The sequence below is a fragment of the Bos grunniens genome, chromosome 3, assembly GCF_055505025.1.
Source record: "Bos grunniens cultivar Pamir isolate PY7600 chromosome 3, Bosgru_T2T1.0, whole genome shotgun sequence".
In the NCBI taxonomy this organism is placed as follows: Eukaryota; Metazoa; Chordata; class Mammalia; order Artiodactyla; family Bovidae; genus Bos; species Bos grunniens.
The window spans coordinates 61,569,482-61,585,137 of NC_141167.1; the positions used below are offsets into that span (position 1 = coordinate 61,569,482).

Below are 15,656 nucleotides of genomic sequence, written 5' to 3' on the forward strand. Positions count from 1 at the left end.
TTTGTAACTCTTTCTTTTGTAAGCTCTTAAAGTTTGTATCTCTTAATCTCCCTTACCTGTATCACTCATCCACCAAACCCCCTCCACTCTGAGTTCTCTGTATCTATGAGTTTGTTTCTATTTTGTTTTGTTTGTTCATATGTTTTTTAGATTCAACATATAAGAGATATCATAACAGTATTTTTCTTTGTCTGTCTGACTTATTTTACTTAGCATAATACCCTCATACCCTCTAAGTCCACCTATGTTGTCACTAATGGCAAGATTTCCTTCTTTTTTTATGGCTGAGTCAATCCCATTTTATTCCATCTTCTTTAACAGTCCATCTATTAATGGACACTTAGGTTACTTCCATATTTTGGCTATTATAAATAACACTGCAGTTAGCATAGAGGTGCATATATCTTTTTGAATTAGTGTTTTTGTGTTCTTTAGAAAAATACTCTGAAGTGGAATTGCTGGATTATGTAATAGTTCTAATTTTTTTGCAGAACCCCATTACTGTTTTCCATAGGGACCTTACCAATTTATCTTCCCATCACCAGTACAGGAGGGTTCCATTTTCTCCATGTCCTTGCCAACAGTTGTTATTTGTGTCTTTTTGATAATAGCCATTCTAATAGGTATATGGTGTTAGCTCATTGTGATTGTGATTTGCATTTCCCTTTTGGGGCTCCAAAATCACTGCAGATGGTGATTGCAGCCATGAAGTCGGAAGACGCTTGCTCCTTGGAAGGAAAGTTATGACCAACCTAGATAGTATATTGAAAAGCAGAGATACTGCTTTGCCAACAAAGGTCCGTCTAGTCAAAGCTATGCTTTTCCAGCGGTCATGTATGGATGTGAGAGTTGGACTGTGAAGAAGGCTGAGAGCCGAAGAATTGATGCTTTTGAACTGTGGTGTTGGAGAAGACTCTTGAGATCCCCTTGGACTGCAAGGAGATCCAACCAATCCGTCCTGAAGGAGATCAGTCCTGGGTGTTCACTGGAAGGACTGATGTTAAAGCTGAAAATCCAATCCTTTGGCCTTCATTGGAAAAGACCCTGATGCTGGGAGGGATTGGGGGCAGGAGGAGAAGGGAGCGACAGAGGATGAGATGGCTGGATGGCATCACCAACTCAATGCACATGAGTTTGAGAGAATTCTAGGAGTTGGTGATGGACAGGGAGGCCTGGCGTGCTGTAATTCATGGCGTCACAAAGGGTCAGACACAACTGAGCAACTGAACTGTACTGAACTGATAATTACTGATATTGAACATTTTTTCATGTACCTGTTGACTTTGTGTATGTCATCTTTGGAAAAATGTGTTTTTGAGTCCTCTGCCCATTTTTCAATCTGATTGTTTTTTGATATTCAGTTGTATGACTTTTTTGTATATTTTGGGTATTAACCCTTTATCATATAATTGTTTGCAGATATTTTCCTCATCTAGTTGGCTGTCTTCTTGTTTTGTTCATAGCTTCCTTTACTGTGCACCAGCTTTTCAGTTTGATGTAGTCCCATATGTTTATTTTTGTTTTTGCTTCCCTTGCTTGAGGAGACATATCCAAAAAAATATTTCTGAGACAAGTATCAAGAGCATACTTTCTGTGTTTTCTTCTAGGTGTTTTATAGTTTCAGGTCTTACAATAGTCTTTAATCTATTTTGAGTTTATTTTTGTATATGGTATGAGAAAATAATCCACTTTGATTCTTTTGCTTATAGCTGTTCAATTTTCCCAACAGTATTTATTGAAGAGACTGTCTTTTTCCCCATTGTAGATTCTTGCCTTGTTCATTGGTAGATTAATTGACCATATAAGTATGGGTTTATTTCTGAGCTTTCTATTCTGTTTTGTTGGTCTGTTTGTCTTTCTTTATACCAGTACCATACTGCTTTGTTTACTATAGCTTTGTAGTATACTTTGAAATCAGGAAGCATACCTGCAGCTTTGTTCTTTTGCAAGATTGTTTTGGCTATTCAGGGCTGTGTTTACAAATAAATTTTAGAATTATTTATTCTAGTTCTGTGAAAAATACCACTGGTATTTTGATAAGAGATTGCATTGAATCTGTAAATTACTGTGGGTAGTATGGCCGTTTTAATAATGTTAAGTCTTCCAATCCATGAGCACAGTGTGTCTTCCCATTTGTTTGTGTCATTTGTAGTTTATTTCATCAATGTGTTTTCATTTTCCAAGTACAGGTTTTTATCTCCTTGGTTAGATTTATCTGGATGTTTTACTTTTTCTTTTTTTTTTTGATGCAATTGTAAGTGAGACTGTTTTGATTTCTCTTTGTGATAGTTTGTTTTTAGTGTATTAAAACACAAAATATTCTTATTTATTTTATATTGTGAAACCTTACTAAAATAATTTATTAGTTTTAATACGTCTTTTGTGGCATCTAAAAACATTAAATGTTTAGCTGCTGCTGCTGCTGCTAAGTCGCTTCAGTCATGTCTGACTCTGTGCGACTCCATAGACGGCAGCCCACCAGGCTCCCCTGTTCCTGGGATTCTCCAGGCAAGAACACTGAAGTGGGTTGCCATTTCCTTCTCCAATGCATGAAAGGGAAAAGTGAAAGTGAAGTCGCTCAGTCGTGTCCGACTCTTAGCGACCCCATGGACTGCAGCCCACCAGGCTCCTCCGTCCATGGGATTTTCCAGGCAAGAGCACTGGAGTGGGGTGCCATTGCCTTCTCCGTAAATGTTTAGCAGGGGGAAGTAAAAATGTGGGATTGTTAGAATGCATTAAAATTTAAGAGATGATTGATTTAAGTAACTATATATATATATATTTCTATATATAAACCTACTTGTATCCACAAACCAAAAATCTATAATACAGACACACAAAAAAGAGGAAAGAATCCAAACATAACATTAAAGATAGATATCAAATCACAAGGGAAGTTAGCAAAAGAAGAAAGGAACAAAATAAAACCTGAAAACAGTTACCCAAATGGCAATAAGTACATACCTATCAATAATTACTTTAAGTGTAAATGAACTAAAAGCTGAATGGATTAAAAGAGAAAACAAAACCTATGTATATGTTGCCTACAAGAGACTCACTACAAATCTTAAAGACACACAGACTGTAAGTGAAGAGATGGTAAAAAAAAAAAAAAAAAAATATGCCATGCAAATGGAAATGAAAAGAAAACTGGAATAGGAATATTTATATTAAGACAAAATAGAGTATAAAACAATGACTATAATAAGAGGCAAAGAGGGAATTACAAAGGGGGTTAATCTAAGAAGAAGTAATGACAATTATACATGTATATGCACCTACCATGGGAGTGGAGAAGAAAATGGCAACCCACTCCAGTATTCTTGCCTGGGAAATCCCTTAGACAGAGGAGCCTGGTGGGCTGCAGTCCATGGGGTTGCAAAGAGACAGACACAACCGAGTGACTGAAGAACCATAGGAGCAGCCAAATACATATAGCAAATATTAACAAACATAAAGGAAGAAATTGATTGTAACATATTAATAGTAGGGGACTTTAATATCTCACTTATATCACTCAATTGGAGTGAGACAAAATCAATAAACACTGGTGTGAACTGATAAATTATACTAGATGAATTTAATACCTATATACAAAAAATTCCACCCCAAAGTAACAGAATAAACATTCTTTTCAAGCGCACATGGAAATTCTCCAGGATAGATTAATGCTGCTACTGCTAAGTCACTTCAGTCATGTCCAACTCTGTGCGACCCCATAGACGGCAGCCCACTAGGCTCCACCGTCCCTGGGATTCTCCAGGCAAGAACACTGGAGTGGGTTGCCATTTCCTTCTCCAATGCATGAAAGTGAAAAGTCAAAGTGAAGTCGTTCAGTCATGTCTGACTCTTAGTGACCCCATGGACTGCAGCCTACCAGGCTCCTCCGCCCGTGGGATTTTCCAGGCAAGAGTACTGGAGTGGGTTGCCATTGCCTTCTCCAAGGATAGATTAATGCTAGGCTACAAAATAAATCTTAATAAATATAAGAATGTTGAAATCATATCAAGCACCTTTTCTGCCTACAATTATATGAAATGAGAAATCAACTACAAAAAAAGTGCAAAAAACACAAACAACATGGAAGCTAAACAGTGTGCTACTACACAACCACTGGGTCACTGAAGAAATCAAAGCGGAAATGAGCAAATACCTGGAAACAATGAAAATGAAACACAATGATCCAGAATCTGTGGGACACAGCAGAAGCATTTCTAAGAAGGAGGTTTACAGTGATACAAGACTGCCTTAGGAAACAAGAAAAAAATTTCAGACAACCTAATCTTACACCTAAAGGAACTAGAAAAAGAAAAATAAACAAATCCCAAATTTAGTCGAAGGGAAAGAAATCATAAAGATCAGAACAGAAATAAATGAAATAGAGACTAAAAAAAAAAAAAAACACGGTAGAAAAGATTTCTGAAACCAAGAGCTGGTTCTTTAAAAGATAAATAAAATTAATAAGAACTTTTAACCAGACTCATCAAGTAAAAAAGAGAGAAGACTCAAAATCAGAAATGAAAAAGAAGTTACAACTGACACCACAGAAATACAGAGTATCACAAGAGATTACAATGCTAATAAAATGGACAAACTATAAGAAATGGAAATCCTAGAAAAGTACACTCTCTCAAGCTTGAAATAGGAAGAAATAGAAAATATGAACATACCAATTACCAGTAATGAATCAGTAAATAAAAAAAAAAAAAAAACAACTTCCAACAAACAAAAGTTCAGGACCAAATGTCCTCACAGATGAATTCTACCAAATATTCAAATAAGAGTTTTCATCCATCCTTCTCACACTATTCCAAAAAATTACAGAGGAGGGAATGCTTGTGACTTCTTTGAATGAGGCCACCATCACCCTGATATCAAAACCAGTGAAACTACTCTGTATATTATAATGGTGGGTACGTGTCATTACACATTTGTTCAAACCCATAGAATGTACAACACCAAGAGTGAACCCTGATCAAACTAATGGAGATAATAATGGGTCAGTATAGGTTCATTGATTGTAGCAAATGTCCACTCTGGTGAAGAATGTTGATAATAGGGGAGGCTAGGCATGTGTGGGGCAAAAGATACATGGGAAATCTTGTACTTTATGTTTGATTCTGCTGTGAACCTGAAACTGCTTTAAAAAAAAAATAAAATCAGTCTATGAATAAAAAGTAAGCACAAAGCAACAATAATTCTCCAGCTAATGTTATATAATTTATTGTAATAAGTATGGACTAATAGTGATTCAGCCACTTCATATTTTCAGGTAGGAAAAAGCAGTGAGTTGCAGTATCTCCAGTGTCACAAAGCTGGTTGAATAGAAGGTCTAGACTAAAACACAGGTCTTCTGACTCTCAGTCAACTATTCTTTACTCAGCATTATTTTTATACTGTAATTTTATATCCTAATAATGGACAGTGTCTTTGATTACCTTTTTTTATACAAAGACTTTAAAGAATTTTTTGTTTTTGGCTGTGCTAGGTCTTTGTTGCTGCACTCGGGCTTTCTCTAGTTGTAGTATTTGGGGCCTACTGTCTAGTTGTGATGCACGGGCTTCCCGTTGCCGTGACTTCTCATTTCGGAACACAGGCTCTAGAGTTGTGGCGCATGTGATTAGTTGCTCCAAGGCATGTGCAATCTTCCTGGACCAGGGATCAGTGTGTCTCCTGCATTGCAAGGCAGATTCTTAACCACTGGACCACCAGGGAAGCCCTTTAATTACCTTTCGTATTAATGTTCAATTCAGAATAGAACCTCTTTTGGTATAAAATAACAGTCTTCAGTAGGTCAAGATAAGTTGCTTTCCCTGCTATGGACCTGATTGATTAGACTATCCAGTGGAATAGATCAATTGATCAATCCTAAATGACCTATTTGTTATAAAGACAGTCATTTTTGTCAATAGTTTGTGGCTATGCAAATTGAAGTTTTAGAATTTGTTATTGTATTTATTCAGATATAATGATATTAACAGATTGTTCATTTTTACCCACTTTTTAAAAATCATTGACTTTACCTTAATCTTTAATTTTCTTGCTTATCTTCTCAAGATTTAAAATCAATACCTACTTATTACAGTTATTTGTACCAGTTCTTTTAGTGGCCAATAAGTCATTAAGACCCAAGTATTGTCATATATTAACTTTTTAGGTAATTTATTATGAACCTCTTTCTTCATAGCTCTTGCTTCTTAACTGAAAATTATATTTGACATTCTGAAGACTAAATTTTAAACCCCTGTTAGGTATTTCATTTGAATCTGATAATTCTCATTGGTAGTTATTATTCTTATTATCTGTATTTAAATTGGCAATCCTGCTTCTGCAAGTTCATTATTATATGGAAAATTTTCTTCTTTTAAATTATAGCAACTTTCCTGAAACCCCCTCCCACCTCCCTCCCCATCCCATCCTTCTGAATTGTCCCAGACCTGTATTCATGTCGATGTATGGCAAAACCACCACAATATTGTAATTAGTCTCCAATTAAAATAAATTAATTAATTTTTTAAATTATAGAAACTTTTAAATTTTGTTCAAATACATTAAATATATCTTTTCCTCTCAATTACAGGTTGTTAAACTGAAGCAAATAGAGCATACTTTGAATGAGAAAAGAATATTACAGGCAGTGAATTTTCCTTTTCTTGTTCGACTGGAATATGCTTTTAAGGTAAATTTTACTTCTATCAAAATAAAATATTTTCAACTTCATATTTTTTAAAATATGAAACTGTAGTAGGATTCTAATCTATATGATAAAGCTGGAAAATATGGATAAACAAAAAAGTAATATATTTAGATTTTATGTAAGTCCTGTTGTGCTTAAAAACTTAGCTGACATTTGAAAAGGTTTTTACTGTTCTTGAGGAAATTGTTAAAGATAATGTGTAATTTTTCATGAAATGGTATTATAAGATCAAGTATTTCAGTTTATTAAAATTCATAGTGACATCTTATTAAGCATATCTTACACTCATACAAATGGATACACCCACATAGCTTCTCCTCTTGAACCTTTTCTGCTGCAGTCTCACCGTCTTCTTTTACTTGTAATTTGTGTTCTAGCCTCTTCATTTATTGAAGCAAAATAGTCTTTGGCCCTCTGCTCAAGCACCTTATAAAGTTGCAAAAGATTTATTCTTTAAGTTGGCAGCTTTTCAGCTATTTGGGATGATACTTGGCATCTCTCTACCAGTGGATTAATATGGAACATTTTAATCTTTCTCCTTTGTCCTCTTTTATTCGTTAAATCAAGTGAAGACCTGTGTATTTAGAATGATGTTCAAAATTATTAATCTCTCTGACCTTATTTAGGTGCATAAAATGTAAATATTATTTTTCAAATTATTTTTAAACTTTTGCTTACACTATAGCATTAAGTCATTACCCCAGTGTTTAATTGTTCAAGAGTTAAGTATTTCCTGTAAGAGCAGGAACAGCAAAAATCCCAGACCAATCTGTGGCAAGAGTACCAGGGAAAAAAATAAGTGCCCCAGTGTACAAAAGTGAGAGCATGTTCCATTTATTCTCTATTTCCTGATGTTAGTAATCTATCAGATTTTTAACTTGTCTTTTTCTAATTGTACATGGTGTCATCTTAAAATATTTTCATGAGAAATAATCTAAGTTTCATAGTTTTGATTTATTTATTCTTTTTACTTAATAGGATAATTCTAATTTATACATGGTTATGGAATATGTTCCTGGTGGTGAAATGTTTTCACATCTAAGAAGAATTGGAAGGTTCAGGTAACTAATACTTTATGCTTCTCAAATACTTATATGCTGTGTGTTTGTTTTAAACCAAATAAGTTTTTGTCAATGCTAAAAATTTATTTCATTTAAATTAGTAATATTTTAGCTATACAAACATTATTGAGTTTTAAAAGTTAACTAAAAACACCATTATAGCAGTGTAAATATTCTAGCATTAGTAGGTATCATGAGGGTCCATTATTTGAAGAATTTCCAGGTACTGTAAAAATTAATTGAATTTAAACTAATATTTAGTGAATAAATATTAGTAATATATCTCTGAGGAAAAGGCTTATGTAAGTATGAAGACAAGTAAGAAATATATTAATAAATATATAGAAAAGATAATCATAGTATCATGGTGGTAAAATTATGAAAGTTCATTTTGCACAAATTTATTCTCCTAATGTTGCCATGTTGAGTTTTAAACACATGTATGTAACTTACACATATCTATATGTATAAATATGTAACAAACATATGTATATACATAAACATATGTATGTTTTAAACATATGTATCAGTTTTAAACATATGTATATAATTTTTTTAAAAAGCAGTAACTTACTAAGTTATTGCTAATAAGGTCACACAGTTATTAAAATAGTTTTTAGATTCTATTAGCTTTACCTGTGCATAATACTTTGTAAACTCCTACTATTCATTAATAATCACTTTTAGAATTAGGCTAAAACCAAGAGCAAGTTCAACTTCACTCAATATACTATATATTGATATAATTAAAACATCAGTATGAATTCAGATGACTGAAGATGATAATTCAATTCATATTATAAAAATATGAATTGAGATTAGCATGAGATTATATTCATAATAGGCCAATATGAGAGTTATTTTAGCTTCCTGAGGCCTAAACCACAATTCATTTATTAACCTAATGTATAGGGCATCCAATATGTGTCAAGCACTGAGCTAATGCAGAGTAACTTCTATTTAATGATTTTTGTTTTAACTCCCTGTTGTCCTGTCTTACACTCCTTGTCCAGGCAGTCCAGAATTGCCCTATGATAATTTTAAGTTTAACACTGAATTACCATACCTAAGCCTGTCTTCAAAAAATAGTTTATCCATTTTCTGTGACTACTTCCTTTCTTTGCAACTCCCCACACTCTTCTTTCTTTAACACTTGATAAATAGGAAGGCCAGTGGTTGGCATAATTCGCACAGAGACACTATCTTTCTAACCTTTCACACATTATTTATACACTTGAAAGGTTGTTAACTCCAGCCTTAGAAACTTTGAGACAAGACTGAATTATTGTTGAGCGTAGCATTAATCAGAATCAATGGAGTCGTTACGATTCTCTACTTACATAGTAGCTGTCTAGACTTAAAGCTGCTACAGCATTAAACTATCCTTATAGAAATATTTTGCTCTTACGTTTCAACAATTTGATTAAAAGTCTGGGTAATGTTTATGTACCTCCGATCAAATATTAATGTGGACATAAATACAAAATGCTGAGTGCATCTTATGTTTATGATGATAAACATAAGATAAAAGTAGATCTTATACAAACAGGCATATTAAGAAAATAGGAAGGGACTTCCTAGGTCAATCGTTTCCAGAATTGGGGATAAATGTTTCAATTACCAGGGTGATTTTTCCAGTCTCCTTTACAGTATTCTCATTTCTTGTCATAGAACATGTGTTGTAGCTTGTTACAGTGTTGTGATAGGGCTGGAAATGGAAGGATATTATAAAATATTGCCACAGAAAAGTTTTCCTTCTCATATTCATTCATTAATTTAACAAATATTTGCTGAGCACTTGGTATGTATCAGGCTAGGACCTTGGAAATGTAGTACATGACAAGCAAAAGGAACAGCATATACAATCTTTTTTTTAGAATTCCTATTTCTGGTGCTACCAAATCAAACTCCTATGAACCATCTTGAGGGAAATTCTATTCATAGTTAAGGTTGTTCATTGAGGACACAAATCTGAAAGTCATTGCAATATACTAGGAAGATTAGCAGAATTCAAATGAAGATGAACCAGAAACTCAAACTGGAAAATCAGTACATCCTTTTGGAATAATACTTAGAATGTGGCATCAAGATTACCCTAATCTGTCAGTTAATCTGTGCTTCCCTGGCAGCTCAGTGGTTAAGAATTCACCTGCCAATGCAGGAGACTTCCCTGATAGCTCAGTTGGTAAAGAATCCACCTGCAATTCAGGAGACCCCTATTTGATCCCTGGGTTGGGAAGATCCCCTAGAGAAGGGAAAGGCTACCCACTCCAGTATTCTGGCCTGGAGTATAGTCCATGGGGTCGCAAAGAGTTGGACACGACTGAGCAACTTTCACATACACACATCAGTTCAATCCCTGGGTCAAGGAGATCCCCTGGAGGAAGAAATGGCAACCCATGCCAGTATTCATGCCTGGAAAACCCCATGGACAGAGAAGCCTGGTGGGCTATAGTCCATGGAGTTGCAAAAGAGTTGGACATGACTAAACAACAGAAGCAGCAACAAATCAGTTAATCTAATCTATGCATCCAGAATTGTGTGTATTTATGTAAATATACAGATTATACCTATGTTTAGATATTTGTAGAAACATGCATAGTGAAAGATTTGGAAATTCAAACACCAGGATTGAATCTGGTTTCTGAATGAGATTATTAGTATCTTTATTCTTCGTTAATATTTTATGGCTTTTTTCCTATAATGAGCATATATCCCTTTTGTAATAGTAACAGCATGGGTATAATGGCTTAAATCTGCAGATAAAAGCAGAAATTCTTTAAGTACTAGAAATTTATGGGAAAGGTATATGGAGCTTATCAACAACAGCAATGGCCCTGATAGACAATCTAACTGGTGCTTTTCATTCTTAGTATCTTGTAGTATGGCCAACAATAATTTAAATTACAATGGCAATCTGAGAGTTATAGTTTTCTTCAACATATGCTGCTCACTAAGCATATAAAAGCATTATTTGAAGATGATTTATAGATTTAAAAATATTTGGAAACTAACAAGATTCTTTACATATGTTTAAAAGAAAAAAAGTATCTTTTGCTCCCAAAATGCCTCTACCTCATGTTATTTTTTGTGTAATCTACTAGTTACTATATGTTAACCCATTTTACCAAAAATCAATGTTTTGTTTCTTCGTAGTGAACCCCATGCACGGTTCTATGCAGCTCAGATAGTGCTAACATTCGAGTACCTCCATTCACTAGACCTCATCTACAGAGATCTAAAACCTGAAAATCTCTTAATTGACCACCAAGGTTATATCCAGGTATGACTTGAACACATTATGTGTAATTTATTTGAGAACATACTAGGTAAGAAGTTATATATTTTTAACCACAACTACCAAAATTGGATTTTTTTTTCCTTTGAGGGAGACAGTTCTTCCTAATAGCTTAAATTGAATTAACAGTTCTGTTGCTATTACAGAGGACCAAAAGTTCCATCAAAGATAGAACCTGTTTATATCTCCTTTCATTGTGAACTGTGCACAGGTTGTGCACAGGCTCCTGCATAAAGGAAGAATAGCCAAATTTGTGAGTACTCATTTAGTGCCAGGCATCGTTCCAAGTGTTTCACATGTGTCACCTCTTTTAATTTTGATAACAGTATGAAATGTAAATACTACTGTTATTCTCATTTTAAGATTAATGAAACTAAGATACTGCAAGGTCACACAGGTAGAGCATAATTTAAATCCCATCAGCTTGTCCTGAGACTATGCTTTTTAACTCTACAGTGCAGTTACCAGAGGATCCCCAGCTACCAATACTGGACTGGTGGCAGTGTTTCCTTTCCGTTTCTACTCTCAATGCATCAGGAGCACTCCTTTTTACACAGTTAAGATTCTCCCAATGATGCTTTGCAACTTCTGATGATATAATTAAGGGCAGAAGACAATGTTGAACTTCAGGAACACTTCTAGCACTGCTTCATGTTTATTGAAACTTTTTGGTTCATTTGTTTCGTTGAGTCAGGGAACGGTTTTCCAGGTTGGTGTTGCATTAATCTTTATTCACTAAATAGTGGCCTTAATGGATTAGTCTCAATTACATGGACTTAATTTTTTTTCAGGGTGTTAATTTTAACCCTGATTTTTAACTTTCAACTTAGGTACAGTAAATATATTTATTATGAAATAACAAATGTTTACAGGCTTTTTATCTTTTATAGGTCACAGACTTTGGGTTTGCCAAAAGAGTTAAAGGCAGAACTTGGACATTATGTGGCACTCCAGAATATTTGGCTCCAGAAATCATTCTCAGCAAGGTATATTTATAGTATCATTATGTAAGAAGTAAAAATATAAGGCATGCATCACTGTGGACTTTTATTTTTAAAAAAAGTTATGATCTAATTTTACATGTTTATTTAATCTACATATGAATTTAAATCTTTGTGCATAATTACTAAAAATCAATTATTTAGAGTCTACCACTAATCTCATAAGCTGTTGATTTTAACTCTAAAGCTGAGAGAATTAGTTTAAATAAATATGGCCTTTAGATCCATGTTTTGAAACCAGAAGCATAGCCTTTTCATAATTATTCCCAGTAACAGGAGGGCAGAGAGTCCTTGCTCTGGGTTACACCAAGAGGCAAATTAAAGATGATATATATGTACTAGTTGTCTATTCTTCCTTTTGTTAGGTAGTTAGAACAAGCTTTTTAACGTCCATTGCTTCAAATTTTTATTAAGAAGAGACAGAATGGAGGAGATTACACTCCCCTAACACATTGTTTCAATTTTACCACTTAAGTGGAAAAAAAGTATGTGAATTATTTTTTAAAATTTTAGTTTAAAAATAGAAACATTATAGCAATTAAATAGTTATAATCTTATTGAAGACAGTTGTAATCTTATTGAAGACAGTTCTACTTTTTCTCAACAGTGAAAATGTGGTGAGAGAAATTTTTAATCATTTCTAAAAGGGTAGTTTAACTTTCATTTTCCTTTCTACTTCCATCCCTTGGTGGTAAAAGCTAGAAAGGAGAAACTGATAGTAATGGTTCAGACAGGAGTCAGGAAAGAGAAAAGGATAAGATATATGTGTTGATATTTATGCATTAATTAACTACCCTCTGAATAATTGAAATTTGGCTAACTGCAGAAGTGTTAGAACAAGAGAATTCTTTCAGCTTTCCTTTCATTATCTTTCATAATTTAAATCATCTATAACTTTTAATCTTTTATAATTAAATGTCATTGCCACTAACATTTCTTTTCTTTAAGTACATTTAACAGATAATGTGATGCCACTGTAAGCACCAAAACCTGAAAAAATGTGTGTGTGTGTGTAGAGAAATAGATATTCATTGTCTGAAATTTGGGAAATATAGAAAACCATAAAGAAAGAATCAAAAAACTTTCAATCTCACTACCCAGAGGTAGCCTTTTTAAAAAACATTTCAATATATTTTTCTATGCATGTTTCAGTGAATATACAATTTTGTATTCAGCTTTTCTCACTTGAGTAATAATTATCCTGCAAACGTAATTTAATTGCTTGTTTTAAAATGCACTATTTTGTATTTTGTCATTCTTCTGTTGTTGAATATTCAACTTGTTTCCCTTTTTTTCTTTTGTAAAAGACTGTGATAAATGTCTTTGTCCATAAAGCTTTTTTCTATATTTTAAATTATTTTTAAGATAGATTCCTAAAAGTGAAATTACAGGGTCAGAGAATATTTTTAAGGTTTTCAATACATATTGAAACATACATATTCATACATATATTCAATACATATTCAATACATACATATTTTTAAGGTTTTCAATACATATTGCCAAAGGACTTTCCAAAAAAAATTGTAACATTTTACACTTCTCAGTAGTGTTTAAGGAGTATCTATTTCACCACACTTTCTCCAGCATTGGGTATTCTTGTTTTAAAAGATCATTAGTAATTTGATAGATAGTAACTGATAGCTAATTATTTTAAGTCTCATGACTTTGATTATTAGATTTTTTAATGCTTAATAACAATTTGGTATTGCTTTGTGTGTATGTATGAGTCCTTAGTTCATGTCCTTTGCCCATCTATCTATTATAATTTAGTTTTTCTTATTGATTTAATTGTCTTTAACTAGGGTATTAAAAGCATCTGGCATACTTATTATAAACATTAGCACACAATCTAAAACAAAGAAATCAGAACTTGATAAAAGGATCTATTTTAACAGTATATGCTTTTGTTATAGCAAAAAACATTGTAATTACATTATTAGTGAGTTGCATTTAAAGAAAAGCATAGTTAATGCCCATTTCTATTAGCAAAACAAAGTGTTATCCCTATTTTACTAGTCTCTCTCTCTTTAAAACATATAGAAGCAGGAAATAAAAAGAAAAATAGAATCTCTATATCATTATATTTTAACCAGTAATTTGAAAATAAAATTATTTGTAAAGCTAAAATTTTAATAAAAAGTTGGAATAGTGGGAGTGGTGAAGGTAATTAAGTGGGTAGACCAAAAGATCTGGCAAGAACTCAGCTCATTTCTATCCATGATAAAGTTGTATTTTTTTCCCCCATAATCTTTTGTGCCAATTGACACTGATTATGGTTTATCAAACTTTATATAAACATATTAATTTTTTTCTTATTTTCTTATCAATACTTCTAGATCTTCATTTTAGTAAGTTTAACATGAAAAGAAAAACTCAATTAAGAATAACCTTAGAATTGTACATTTGGTTTATAACACACTTTTATATTAATTATTTCCTTTCACTTGATGTAGTCCCCATAAAACTCCATGAATTAGGTATCTTTCCTGTATACCTTTTAGAGATGAGAAACAAAAACAGTGGATGGATAAAGTTTACTTAAATATTTACATTCATTAGGTTCCACATTAAGCTTTTGGTTTTAATAAGATCTGATGGGATTATCCCTAATATATTTACCCTCCTAAACCCACCAATATATTTTGAAGTCAACTTTAGCATTTATCATGAAGTACAATATCTACTCTCATTTCAAAACTTTTGACCTTTCTTAAGTATTCTCTAGAAAATCTGATTCATAATATTACACAATAGATTAGGCTTTAAGAGGTAATTTCATCCAATTCCCTTCCTATTGTTGAACAAAAACTAAATTATCCCAATTAAACAGGGCATATTTTATTGTCTCTAATACTCTTAATGATTTTAGGAAGAAGATTTAATAGTATTTCTTAATATTCAGTTTCAATATCTAGAATATATTCTTTTTTATTTTATCCTGAATAACTGCTCAGCAACTGCCTTTTTGAAAATTTCATGTGCTTGAAGATCATTTTGAAATAAATTGACTTCATTCTCTTCTGAGAGAATTAAGTAATGATTGCCATTTGGTGTGGTTTATCTTAGGGCTACAATAAGGCAGTGGATTGGTGGGCGTTAGGAGTGTTAATCTATGAAATGGCGGCTGGCTACCCCCCATTCTTTGCAGACCAACCAATTCAGATTTATGAAAAAATTGTTTCTGGAAAGGTAAGTAATACATTTTATTATTCCTTAATTATTGATTATCTCTCTACATGAGTTTTAAGCATTATAGATTGAAACTATTTGATATCATCTGGATATTACCCTAAATTGGGAAAAATATAGAAATATCCATAGAGTCTGCCTTTATATCTAGCACTCATTTAAGATACAGTAAATATTGAATCACTGAAGTCTTTTAGGTAAAAAAGGGCAATTTTACAAACAATGACAAAATAATAAAGCAGTTTCCATCATTATTATCATTATCAGTTGTAAAATTCAGGATCATAGCCATAGTTCTTCTATCTTTCTTCAAATAAATAAAAATTGTTAGTTATTTCATGTTGATATCTGCTTGGAGAGTAATTTTAGGGGCTGTTTTTATATGCCCATGCTTTTTTAGGAGAGAC

General features: G+C 32.9%; 1 protein-coding gene across 11 annotated transcripts in view; it reads left to right on the forward strand.

Moving 5' to 3' along the window:
* Positions 1-15,656, forward strand: part of PRKACB (protein kinase cAMP-activated catalytic subunit beta) — a 151,493-nt gene that overhangs the window by 108,231 nt on the left and 27,606 nt on the right. For all 11 annotated transcript variants that reach the window (XM_086390780.1, XM_086390787.1, XM_086390788.1 and 8 more), the window contains 5 exons: positions 6,581-6,679; positions 7,676-7,758; positions 10,915-11,041; positions 11,947-12,042; positions 15,127-15,249. In XM_086390780.1, the coding sequence (XP_086246906.1) occupies positions 6,581-6,679; positions 7,676-7,758; positions 10,915-11,041; positions 11,947-12,042; positions 15,127-15,249 (528 nt within the window). The remainder of the gene's footprint in view (positions 1-6,580; positions 6,680-7,675; positions 7,759-10,914; positions 11,042-11,946; positions 12,043-15,126; positions 15,250-15,656) is intronic.